Source organism: Nerophis lumbriciformis, linkage group LG37, assembly GCF_033978685.3.
Source record: "Nerophis lumbriciformis linkage group LG37, RoL_Nlum_v2.1, whole genome shotgun sequence".
Lineage (NCBI taxonomy): Eukaryota > Metazoa > Chordata > Actinopteri > Syngnathiformes > Syngnathidae > Nerophis > Nerophis lumbriciformis.
In genome coordinates, this window is record NC_084584.2 from 5186816 (window position 1) to 5200520 (window position 13705).

A 13705-nucleotide genomic window follows, 5' to 3' on the forward strand; every position below is an offset into this window, starting at 1 on the left:
TTTATTATAATACTGCCAAAATTCAAAGTTTTTCTTGTGAAATTGTGAACTTTTTCTTGTGAAATTCCAACTCATTTTTCACAACAAGCTTTTTTATATTTGCATAGTATGTATATATTATTAATGTTGTAAATACACCCCCTGCTGGTGACATCTATCAACATGAGGGTGGTCCCAAAAAGGAGGGATTTTTCAAATTGACTGTGTGTCGCTTTTAAAAGTGCTCCTCCTCTGGTCAACATATGAAATAACAAGTGTGTGTAAGAAATTGAAATGTGCCCCCTTTTGGTCAAAATAAATAAATAAATGAAAATATGTATATAGAGACATACTGTCATAACTGGATCAATAATGAAGATTAAAAACAAATTACAAACAAAAAATTCAAAGAAAAATGATTAACTAAAAGCAGTCTTTTTCTCACAATGTGTCGACTTTTTTCTTATAGAACTAATTTTTCACAACAAGCTTTTTTATATTTGCATAGTATGTATATATTATTAATGTTGTAAATACACTTCTTTATATATCTAGAAAGGCTGGTCCTAAAGAGGGAGGCATTTTTAAGAGGTAGCAAGAATGTAACAAATACAAGAATGTGTGTGTGCGTGCGTGTTCTTTTTTTTTTAATATAAATATACATTTTTAATGCAAAATGGCGACATTTGTCATATAAAATGCTGACTTTTATCACAATATTGCCAATTTTTTTTATTGTTCTTGTAAAATAGTGAATTTTTTTGAGTAAAATGATGACTGTCAACAAAAATTTCAGATTATTATTATAATATTGCCAACACTTTGAAGTTTTCTGATAAAATTGTGACTTTTGTCGAGTAAAATTACGACTCTTGTCATAAAATTGCCCAAATTTTAAAGCTTTTTCTTGTAAAATTGCGACTGTTATTGAGTAAAATTCCAACTTTTATCATAATATTGCACAAATGTTCAGTTTTTCTTGTAAAATGTTGACTTGCGTTGAGTAAAATGACGACTTTTATTATAATACTGCCAAAATTATAAGTTTTTCTTGTGAAATTGTGACCTTTTACTTGTGAAATTCCAACTCATTTTTCACAACAAGCTTTTTTATATGTGCATAGTATGTATATATTATTAATGTTGTAAATACACTTCTTTATATATCTAGAAAGGCTGGTCCTAAAGAGGGAGGCATTTTTAAGAGGTATCAAGAATGTAACAAATACAAGAGTGTGTGTGTGTGTGTGTGCGTGTGTTCTTTTTTAAAAATATAATTATTAATTTTTAATGCAAAATGGCGACATTTGTCATATAAAATGCTGACTTTTATCACAATATTGCCAATTTTTTTATTGTTCTTGTAAAATAGTGACATTTTTTGAGTAAAATGATGACTTTGTCAACAAAAATTTCAGATTATTATTATAATATTGCCAACATTTTGAAGTTTTCTGATAAAATTGTGACTTTTGTCGAGTAAAATTACGACTCTTTTCATACAATTGCCAAAAATGTAAGCTTTTTCTTGTAAAATTGCGACTGTTATTGAGTAAAATTCCAACTTTTATCATAATATTGCACAAATGTTCAGTTTTTCTTGTAAAATGTTGACTTGCTTTGAGTAAAATGACGACTTTTATTATAATACTGCCAAAATTCTAAGTTTTTCTTGTGAAATTGTGACCTTTTTCTTGTGAAATTCCAACTCATTTTTCACAACAAGCTTTTTTATATTTGCATAGTATGTATATATTATTAATGTTGTAAATACACTTCTTTATATATCTAGAAAGGCTGGTCTAAAGAGGGAGGCATTTTTAAGAGGTATCAAGAATGTAACAAATACAAGAGTGTGTGCATGTGTGTGTGCGTGTGTTCTTTTTTAAAATATAATTATTAATTTTTAATGCAAAATGGCGACATTTGTCATATAAAATGCTGACTTTTATCACAATATTGCCAATTTTTTTATTGTTCTTGTAAAATAGTGAAATTTTTTGAGTAAAATGATGACTTTGTCAACAAAAATTTCAGATTATTATTATAATATTGCCAACATTTTGAAGTTTTCTTATAAAATTGTGACTTTTGTCGAGTAAAATTACGACTCTTTTCATACAATTGCCAAAAATGTAAGCTTTTTCTTATAAAATTGCGACTGTTATTGAGTAAAATTCAAACGTTTATCATAATATTGCACAAATGTTCAGTTTTTCTTGTAAAATGTTGACTTGCGTTGAGTAAAATGACGACTTTTATTATAATACTGCCAAAATTCTAAGTTTTTCTTGTGAAATTGTGACCTTTTTCTTGTGAAATTTCAACTAATTTTTCACAACAAGCTTTTTTATATTTGCATAGTATGTATATATTATTAATGTTGTAAATACACTTCTTTATATATCTAGAATTTTATTATAATACTGCCAAAATTCTAAGTTTTTCTTGTGAAATTGTGACCTTTTTCTTGTGAAATTTTAACTAATTTTTCACAACAAGCTTTTTTATATTTGCATAGTATGTATATATTATTAATGTTGTAAATACACTTCTTTATATATCTAGAACGGGTGGTTCTAAAGAGGGAGGCATTTTTAAGAGGTATCAAGAATTTTTTTAAATATAATTATTAATTTTTAATGCAAAATGGCGACATTTGTGTTATAAAATGATGACTTTTATCACAATATTGCCAATTTTTTATTGTTCTTGTAAAATAGTGACATTTTTTGAGTAAAATTATGACTTTTGTCATCATTTTGCCAATAAAAATTTCAGATTATTATTATAATATTGCCAACATTTTGAAGTTTTCTTATAAAATTGTGACTTTTGTCGAGTAAAATTACGACTCTTTTCATACAATTGCCAAAAACGTGTGTGAAATGCTTCCAGGCCTGCGTGGAGCCCCAGGATACTCCCTGGAACAAGCCCACCACCTGCCCATCGAGATGGACCCTCTCATAGGTCAGTTTGTAGCCAATCAGAAGGAACCCTGTCCTTAAAGGGGGTGGGCCTTACGGTACTAACGTCTCCGCGTGGTTCCGCCCCCCCCAGCGAACAACTCTGGCACCAACAAGCGTCAGATCACCGACCTGGTGGACCAGAGCATCCAGATCAACACGCACTGCTTCGTGGTGACGGCCGACAACCGCTACATCCTGGTGTGCGGCTTCTGGGACAAGAGCTTCCGCGTCTACTCCTCTGAGACCGGTAGGACCCGCCGCGCGGAACCCGGCCCCGCCGCTTGTCGCCGGCCGCCTAACGGTGTGGATTGTGAGCAGGGAAGCTGACCCAGATCGTGTTCGGCCACTGGGACGTGGTGACGTGTCTGGCCAGGTCCGAGTCCTACATCGGAGGGGACTGCTACATCGTGTCGGGCTCCAGGGACGCCACTCTTCTTCTGTGGTACTGGAGTGGACGCCACCACATCATTGGGGACAACCCCAACAACAGTGAGTGTTAGTTCCAATGCTCCCACACTCAGCTTCCTCTTTTCATTCCTGTTTACTTCCTCCTATGATTCCTGTTTACTTCCTCTTTTCATTCCTGTTTACTTCCTCTTTTGATTCTGTTTACTTCCTCTTTTGATTCCTGTTTATTTCCTCTTTTGTGTCCGGTTTACTTCCTCTTTTGATTCTGTTTACTTCTTTTGTTTCCTGTTTACTTCCTCCTACGATTCCTGTTTACTTCCCGTTTTGATTCCTGTTTACTTCCTCTTTTGATTCTGTTTACTTCCTGTTTTGTTTTCTGTTTACTTCCTCTTTTGATTCTGTTTACTTCCTCCTATGATTCATGTTTACTTCTTCTTTTGATTCTTGTTTACTTCCTCTTTTGATTCCCCTTTTGTTTCCTGTTTACTTCCTGGTTTGATTCATGTTTACTTCCTCCTATGATTCATGTTTACTTCTTCTTTTGATTCTTGTTTACTTCCTCTTTTGATTCCCCTTTTGTTTCCTGTTTACTTCCTGGTTTGATTCATATTTACTTCCTCTCTTGATTGCTGTTTACTTCCTCTTTTGATTCTTGTTTACTTCCTCTTTTGATTCCTGTGTACTTTCTGTTTTGATTCCTGTTTACTTCCTCTTTGAATTGCTGTTTACTTCCTCTTTTGATTATTGTTTACTTCCTCTTTTGATTCCGGTTTACTTTCTGTTTTGTTTCTTGTTGACCTCCTCTTTTGATTGCTGTTAAATTCCTTATTTGATTTGTTTACTTTCTGTTTTGTTTCGTGTTTACCTCGTGTTTGGATTCCTGTGTACTTCCTTTTTGTAAATCCTGTTTTGATTGTTGTTTACGTCCTGTTTTTGATTCCTGGTTACTTCCTGTTTTCATTCCTGTTTTCATTGCTGTTTACTTTCTGTTTTCATTCCTTTTTTACGTACTTAAAAAAAAAAAATCCTGGTTACTTCCTGTTTTCATTCCTGTTTTCATTGCTGTTTACTTTCTGTTTTCATTCCTTTTTTACATACTTTAAAAAAAAAAAATCCTGGTTACTTCCTGTTTTCATTCCTGTTTACTTCCTCTTTTGATTGTTGTTTACTTCCTCTTTTAATGTTTACTTTCTGTTTTCTTTCTTGTTTTCCTCCTATTTTGATTGCTGTTAAATTCATTTTTTGATTTGTTTACTTTCTGTTGTGTTTCATGTTTGCTTCTTTTTTTAATCCTGTTTTAATTGTTTTTTCCTTCTGTTTTTGATTCCTGGTTACTTCCTGTTTTTATTGCTGTTTACTTTCTGTTTTCATTCCTGTTTTCATTCGTTTTTTACGTCCTTTGTTTATTTTTTTTATTCCTGTTTACTTCCTGTTTTCATTCCTGTCTACTTCCTGTTTGAATTTCTCTTTTCTTTTCTCTTTTCTTTCTCTTTTCATCCCTGTATACGTCCTATTTTCATTCTGGTTTTTAGTCATGTTTACTTACTGTTTGCATTGCTGTCTACTTCTTGTTCACATCTTGTTTAATTTTGTGTTTTCATTTCTTTTAACGTCTTGTATTTCATTCCTATTTACTTCCTGTTTTCATTCTTTTTTTACTTCCCATTTTCATCCTGTTTTAACTTCTGTTTACTTTCTTTTTACGTCCTGTTTTCAGTCCCGTTTTTATTCGTGTAGCAGCGAAATACTTGGGTGTGACTTCAGTGTAGTGACCTCTCGTCTCCTGTAGGTGACTATCCCGCCCCCCGGGCCGTCCTGACGGGACACGACCATGAGGTGGTGTGCGTGTCCGTCTGTGCTGAGCTGGGATTGGTCATCAGCGGGGCCAAAGGTCAGTTGAGTGGAGCGCCGTACTTCCTGTCCTCTGTGGTTTAGTTTTGGAATCGGAGATGTCTTTGCTCCTCAGAGGGTCCCTGCCTGGTCCACACCATCACAGGAGACCTCCTGAGGGCCTTGGAGGGCCCCGAGTTGTGCCAGCAGCCTCGTCTGATCTCCGTGTCCAGCGAGGGTCACTGCATCATCTACTACGAGCGAGGACGCTTCTGCAACTTCAGCATCAACGGCAAGCTGCTGGCCCAGATGGAGGTCAACGACTCCACGCGGGTGAGGGGCTCCCGCCGCCGCTCTGACGTGACCACGCCGCCGTGCTTTTTTGACCCTCGCGTCTCCTTGCCCCGCCAGGCCATCTTGCTGAGCAGCGACGGACAGAACCTGGTGACGGGCGGCGACAACGGCGTGGTGGAGGTGTGGCAGGCGTGCGACTTCAAGCAGCTTTACATCTACCCGGGATGCGACGCCGGCATCCGCGCCATGGACCTCTCCCACGACCAGAGGTGACGGTTGTCAGGGAAACGGTTTGAATTCAGATAAGTCTGGGAAGATGAGAATTAAGGAATACTTTATTGCTGGTGTTGTTGTTTCCCTGGAAACGGTTGCTAGGTAAGAGGGTTTCTGTTGCTATTAGGTGGTGAAAGTGTTGCTAAGTAAGGCCACTGGTTAGTCGGGAGATGTTTTTACTGAGGAAACTGGAAGAAAACAGTTTCAGAGGCTAGGAAACTGATACTTTGGAATGCAGTTGCCATGGAAACTGTTGCCAACAAATCGGTCAAGTGTAGACACTTTTACTAAGGAATCTGTTATTTGGGAAACGGGTACTGGAGATTTGTTGCTAGGGAAACAGTTAGCAGGGATACTGTTACTAGTGATACCTTTATCAGGGATGCTGTTGCTAGGGAAACAGTTGGCTGGGAAGCCATTACTTAGGATGCTGTTGCCAGGAAAACAATGTAACCAAGCATGCTGTTGCTAGGGAAGAAGTTACCAGGGATGTGGTTACTAGTGATACTTTTACAAGGGATGCTGTTGCTAGGGAAGACGTTACCAGGGATGCTGTTACTAGTAATACCGTTACAAGGATGCTGTTGCTAGTGATATAGTTACCAGGGATGCTGTTGCGAGGGTAGAAGTTACCATGGATGCTGTTACTAGTGATATAGTTACCAGGGATGCTGTTGCTAGGGAAGAAGTTACCAGGGATGCTGTTGCGAGGGAAGAAGTTACCAGGGATGCTGTTACTAGGGATATAGTTACCAGGGATGCTGTTGCGAGGGAAGAAGTTACCAGGGATGCTGTTACTAGTGATATAGTTACCAGGGATGCTGTTGCGAGGGAAGAAGTTACCAGGGATGCTGTTACTAGTGATATAGTTACCAGGGATGCTGTTGCTAGGGAAGAAGTTACCAGGGATGCTGTTACTAGTGATATAGTTACCAGGAATGCTGTTACTAGTGATATAGTTATCAGGGATGCTGTTGCTAGGGAAGAAGTTACCAGGGATGCTGTTACTAGTGATATAGTTACCAGGGATGCTGTTGCTAGGGAAGAAGTTACCAGGGATGTGGTTACTAGTGATACTTTTACAAGGGATGCTGTTGCTAGGGAAGAAGTTACAAGGGATGCTGTTACTAGTGATACTGTTACAAGGGATGCTGTTGCTAGGGAAAAGGTTTCCAGGGATGCTGTTGCGAGGGAAGAAGTTACCAGGGATGCTGTTACTAGTGATATAGTTACCAGGGATACTGTTGCTAGGGAAGAAGTTACCAGGGATGTGGTTACTAGTGATACTTTTACAAGGGATGCTGTTGCTAGGGAAGAAGTTACGAGGAATGCTGTTACTAGTGATACTTTTACAAGGGATGCTGTTGCTAGGGATATAGTTACCAGGGATGCTGTTGCGAGGGAAGAAGTTACCAGGGATGCTGTTACTAGTGATATAGTTACCAGGGATGCTGTTGCTAGGGAAGAAGTTACCAGGGATGCTGTTACTAGTCATATAGTTACCAGGGATGCTGTTGCTAGGGAAGAAGTTACCAGGGATGCTGTTACTAGTGATATAGTTACCAGGGATGCTGTTGCTAGGGAAGAAGTTACCAGGGATGCTGTTACTAGTGATATAGTTACCAGGGATGCTGTTGCTAGGGAAGAAGTTACCAGGGATGCTGTTACTAGTGATATAGTTACCAGGGATGCTGTTGCGAGGGAAGAAGTTACCAGGAATGCTGTTACTAGTGATATAGTTATCAGGGATGCTGTTGCTAGGAAATAAATTACCAGGGATGCTGTTACTAGTGATATAGTTACCAGGGATGCTGTTGCTAGGGAAGAAGTTACCAGGGATGCTGTTACTAGTGATATAGTTATCAGGGATGCTGTTGCTAGGGAAGAAATTACCAGGGATGTGGTTACTAGTGATACTGTTACAAGGGATGCTGTTGCTAGGGAAGAAGTTACGAGGGATGCTGTTACTAGTGATACTGTTACAAGGGATGCTGTTGCTAGGGAAGAAGTTGCGAGGGATGCTGTTACTAGTGATACCGTTACAAGGGATGCTGTTGCTAGGGAAAAAGTTTCCAGGGATGCTGTTGCGAGGGAAGAAGTTACCAGGGATGCTGTTACTAGGGAAACATCGTAACCAGGGATGCTGTTTTTAGGGAAACATTGTAACCAGGGATGCTGTTGTCAGGGAAACATCGTAACCAGGGATACTGTTGTTAGGGAAACATCGTAACCAGGGATGCTGTTGCCAGGGAAACACTGTAACCAGGGATGCTGTTGCTAGTGAAACAGTTAGCAGGGAGGCTATCACTAAGGAAATGGTTACCATGGATGTTGTTGCTAGGATGTTGTTTCTAGGGAAACAATTGCTCATGGAAAGGTTAACAGGGATGCTGTTGTTAGGGAAACAGTTAGCAGGGAGGCTGTCACTAAGGAAATGGTTACCATGGAGGCTGTTGCTAGGATGATGTTTCTAGGTAAACAATTGCTCAGGGAAAAGTTAGCAGGGATGCTGTTGCTAGGGAAACACTGTAACCAGGGATGCTGTTGCTAGTGAAACAGTTAGCAGGGAGGCTGTTGCTTAGGATGCTGTTGCCAGGGAGGCTGTTGCTAGGGAAAGAGTGAGCATGGAAGCTGTCGCCAAGGTAAACAGTTACCAGGGAGGTTTTTAGTCAAGATGCTGTTGCCAGGGAAACACTGTAACCAGGGATGCTGTTGCTAGTGAAACAGTTAGCAAAGAGGCTGTTACTTAGGATGCTGTTGCCAGGGAGGCTGTTGCTAGGGAAAGAGTGAGCATGGAAGCTGTCAACAAGGTAAACAGTTACCAGGGAGGTTTTTAGTTAAGATGCTGTTGCCAGGGAAACACTGTAACCAGGGATGCTGTTGCTAGTGAAACAGTTAGCAGTTAACTTTTCCATGAGCAATTGTTTCCCTAGAAACAACATCCTAGCAACAGCATCCATGGTAACCATTTCCTTAGTGATAGCGATGCTGTTGTTAGGGAACATCGTAACCAGGGATGCTGTTGTTAGGGAAACATCGTAAACAGGGATGCTGTTGTTAGGGAAACATCGTAACCAGGGATGCTGTTGCTAGTGAAACAGTTAGCAGGGAGGCTGTCACTAAGGAAATAGTTACCATGGATGCTGTTGCTAGGATGCTGTTGCTAGGGAGGCTGTTGCTAAGGAAAGAGTGAGCATGGAAGCTGTCACCTAGGTAAACAGTTACCAGGGAGGTTTTTTTATTTAGGATGCTGTTGCCAGGGAAACACTGTAACCAGGGATGCTGTTGCTAGTGAAACAGTTAGCAGGGAGGCTATCACTAAGGAAATGGTTACCCTGGATGCTGTTGCTAGGATGTTGTTTCTAGGGAAACAATTGCTCATGGAAAAGTTAACAGGGATGCTGTTGTTAGGGAAACATTGTAACCAGGGATGCTGTTTGTAGGGAAACATTGTAACCAGGGATGCTGTTGTTAGGGAAACATCGTAACCAGGGATGCTGTTGTTAGGGAAACATCGTAACCAGGGATGCTGTTGTTAGGGAAACATCGAACCAGGGATGCTGTTGTTAGGGAAACATTGAACCAGGGATGCTGTTGTTAGGGAAACATCGTAACCAGGGATGCTGTTGTTAGGGAAACATCGTAACCAGGGATGCTGTTGTTAGGGAAACATTGTAACCAGGGATGCTGTTGTTAGGGAAACCGTTAGCAAGGAGGCTGTCACTAAGGAAATGGTTACTATGGATGCTGTTGCTAGGGAAACATTTACCAGGGAAGCTTTTACTTGGGATGCTGTTGCTGGGAAAGGTTTGGGTCACCTGACTTTTTCCTGTGGCGTGTGTCCCGCAGGACCCTGATCACGGGCATGGCGTCGGGCAGCATCGTGGCGTTCAACATCGACTTTAACCGCTGGCACTACGAACACCAGAACCGCTACTGAGGACCACCGAGCAGGTGGGAGGCTGTGGGGGCGGTTCTGTTCCCCATGGCCCGGTGATTCTGATGGAACTACTACACACACACACACACACACACACACTGAGCCCAAAGACACACACCGACGACGACGTGCGGAACGGCGGCGAGGAGGCGTGGCTTCTCGCTTGGTTCTGGTTCTGTTCGCGCCGGAAGGCTTCAGACTCGATTCGGTTTCTCCTTCATAACTTTGTCCAATTTACCCGCGGCGGCCCAGTAGGATTTGTATTCTTTCACCGCCGCAGATGTAGGTGATGTAAATAAGCTCCGCCTCTTTAATTTATTGTCTGTAACATAGCGTGTAATATTCCCCACCACGCCAGGCCAAGTCGAGGATGGTGACGGATTTCCTGCCGGAGACGTCAGCGCCGCGTTCGATTCCCGCTTTTATTTTTTCTACATCCGGTGATGGCTCTGTCAAATATGTACATAAAGTCTCGCTTCGGACCCGTTTGGAGACGAAATCAGCTGACTGACAGCTTTCACTTTCACTTTCATTTGTTGACTTAAGGCAAAAATCAATGTTTGTTTTGTATTTGCACTTTACACCAATCGTTATTATTTATTATTATTATTATTCTAATTATTATGATTCTAATTCTGGTTTGGGTCCATGGGTGTTTGTGTTTCCCGCGTGTGGCGAAGACGTTCTTCAGCAATACGACGCGCTCATCATTTCATCACGCCACAGGATCCGCCTCCAAAAAGAAGGAAGAAGAAAAAAAAAGAAAAAAAACAAAAAAAAAAACAAGCTGAAATATTTTTGGATCTATGAAACCCTTAAAAAAAAAAAACTATTGTATTCATGTTTTATTGCAAAGATGTAAAATATGACATGTGTGAGTTGGGGGAGGGGAAAATCATGATAAGAAAAATAAATTATGCAAAGAATTTCAAGACTTGGCTTTAACTTCCCTTGACCAGCAGGGGGCGCTTAGGACCGCTTTTAATGGCGTCGAAAAAAAATAATACATTTCAACACAAACTGGCTGGAAAATGTGTCGAAGGATAAAGCGTTTTGTTACAAGGACATTGTTTACGTTGTGTAAATGGTAAATAAAAAGAGAATACAACAAATCCTTTTCAACTTATATTCAATTGAATAGACTGCAAAGACAAGATATTTAACGTTCACACTGGAAAACGTTGTTATTTTTTGCAAATATTAGCTCATTTGGAATTTGATGCCTGCGACGTGTTTCAAAAAAGCTGGCACAAGCGGCAAAAAAGACTGAGAAAGTTGAGGAACGCTCGCCAAAGACTTATTTGGAACATCCCACAGGTGAACAGGCTAATCGGGAACAGGTGGGTGCCATGATTGGGTATAAAAGCAGCTTCCATGAAATGCTCAGTCGTTCACAAACAAGGACGGGGGCGAGGGTCACCACTTTGTCAACAAACGCCTGAGCAAATTGTTTAAGAACAACATTTCTCAACAAGGAATTTAGGGATTTCACCATCTACGCTCCGTAATATCATCAAAAGGTTCAGAGAATCGGGAGAAATCACTGCACGTAAGCCATGATATTACAAAAGCCACATCAGTGTGTAAAGGATATCACCACATGGGCTCAGGAACACTTCAGAAACCCACTGTCAGTAACGACAGTTGGTCGCTACATCTGTAAGTGCAAGTTAAAACTCTACTATGCAAAGCCAAAAGCCATTTATCAACAACACCCAGAAACGCCGCCGGCTTCGCTGGGCCTGAGCTCATCTAAGATGGACTGATGCAAAGTGGAAAAGTGTTCTGTGGTCTGACGAGTCCACATTTCAAATTGTTTTTGGAAACTGTGGACGTCCAAAGAGGAAAAGAACCACCCAGATTGTTCTAGGGTCAAAGTGTAAAAGGCATCATGTGTGATGGTATGGGGGTGTATTAGTGCCCAAGACATGGGTAACTTACACATCTGTGAAGGCACCATTAATGCTGAAAGGTACATACAGCTCATGGAGCAACATATTTTGCCATCCAAGCAACGTTATCATGGACGCCCCTGCTTATTTCAGCAAGACTGATGCCAAGCCACGTGTTACATCAACGTGGCTTCATAGTAAAAGAGTGCGGGTACTAGACTGGCCTGCCTGTAGTCCAGACCTGTCTCCCATTGAAAATGTTGAAGGCTAAAATATGAGAAGGGAGACTGCAAGAATGGGAAAGAATTCCACTTCAAAAATGTGTCTCCTCAGTTCCCAAACCTTTACTGAGTGTTGTTAAAAGGAAAGGCCATGTAACACAGTGGTAAAAATGCCTTTTTTGCAATGTGTTGCTGCCATTAAATTCTAAGTTAAAGATTATTTGCAAACAAAAATGAAGTTTCTCAGTGTGAACATGAAATATCTCGTCTTTGCAGTCTATTCAATTGAATATAAGTTGAAAAGGATTTGTTGTATTCTCTTTTTATTTACCATTTACACAACGTGACAACTTCACTGCTTTTGGGGTTTTGTACATTAACCCCCAAAAAAAACGTTCCAACAAAGACAAAGAAAGTGTGAAAAGTTGAAATGATGTTTGCCGTAGTAGGAGGGAATAGTCCTAACAGTGTCACAGGAACAAAGAAGACCATATTTGGGGTCACAGGAACGAAGATGACCATATTTGGTGTCACAGGAACAAAAACGACCATATTTGGGGTCACAGGAACAAAGAAGACCATATTTGGGGTCACAGGAACAAAGAAGACCATATTTGGGGTCACAGGAACAAAGACGACTATATTGGGTCACAGGAACAACGAAGACCATATTTGGGGTCACAGGAACAAAGAGGACCATATTTGGGGTCGCAGCAAAAAAGAAGACTATATTTGGGGTCACAGGAACAAAGAAGACGATATTTGGGGTCACAGGAACAAAGACGACCATATTTGGTGTCATAGCAAAAAAGACGACCATATTTGGGGTCACAGGAACAAAGACGACCATATTTGGGGTCACAGTGACAAAGACGACCATAATTGGGGTCACAGGAACAAAGACGACCATATTTGGGGTCACAGTGACAAAGACGACCATATTTGGGGTCACAGGAACAAAGACGACCATATTTGGGGTCACAGAAACAATGACCACCATATTTGGTGTCACAGGAACAAAGACGATCATATTTGGGGTCACAGGAACAAAGAAGACCATATTTGGGGTCACAGGAACAAATAAGACCATATTTGGGGTCACAGGAACAAAGAAGACCATATTTGGGGTCACAGCAAGAAAGACGACTATATTTGGGGTCACAGGAACAAAGAGGACCATATTTGGGGTCACAGCAAAAAAGAAGACTATATTTGGGGTCACAGGAACAAAGAAGACGATATTTGGGGTCAAAGGAACAAAGACGACCATATTTGGTGTCATAGCAAAAAAGACGACCATATTTGGGGTCAAAGGAACAAAGACGACCATATTTGGGGTCACAGTGACAAAGACGACCATAATTGGGGTCACAGGAACAAAGACAACCATATTTGGGGTCACAGGAACAAAGACGACCATATTTGGGGTCACAGAAACAATGACCACCATATTTGGTGTCACAGGAACAAAGACGACCATATTTGGGGTCACAGGAACAAAGAAGACCATATTTGGGGTCACAGGAACAAATAAGACCATATTTGGGGTCACAGGAAGAAAGACGACTATATTTGGGGTCACAGGAACAAAGAAGACTATATTTGGGGTCACAGGAACAAAGAAGACCATATTTGGGGTCGCAGGAACAAATAAGACCATATTTGGGGTCACAGGAATAAAGAAGACCTTATTTGGGGTCACAGGAACATAGAAGACCATATTTGGGGTCACAGCAAGAAAGATGACTGTATTTGGGGTCACAGGAACAAAGATGACTATATTTGGGGTCACAAGAACAAAGAAGACCATATTTGGTGTCACAGGAATAAAGAAGACCTTATTTGGGGTCACAGGAACAAAGATGACTATATTTGGGGTCACAGCAAGGAAGATGACTA

At 40.5% G+C, this 13705-nt stretch overlaps 1 protein-coding gene across 30 annotated transcripts in view; it reads left to right on the forward strand.

Annotated features, from left to right (window-relative positions):
• Positions 1–10793, forward strand: part of nbeaa (neurobeachin a) — a 268148-nt gene extending 257355 nt beyond the window's left edge. For 17 of the 30 annotated variants that reach the window (XM_061931156.2, XM_061931151.2, XM_061931161.2 and 14 more), the window contains 7 exons: positions 2878–2949; positions 3040–3195; positions 3267–3437; positions 5146–5247; positions 5323–5519; positions 5598–5749; positions 9603–10793. In XM_061931156.2, coding sequence (XP_061787140.2) covers positions 2878–2949; positions 3040–3195; positions 3267–3437; positions 5146–5247; positions 5323–5519; positions 5598–5749; positions 9603–9693 — 941 coding nt within the window. In that variant the 3' untranslated portion in view covers positions 9694–10793. Of the gene's footprint in view, positions 1–2877; positions 2950–3039; positions 3196–3266; positions 3444–5145; positions 5248–5322; positions 5520–5597; positions 5750–9602 lie in introns of all 30 variants that reach the window. The other 13 variants (XM_061931155.2, XM_061931157.2, XM_061931148.2 and 10 more) reach the window with 1 other exon arrangement.
• Positions 10794–13705: the final 2912 nt, after the last annotated feature.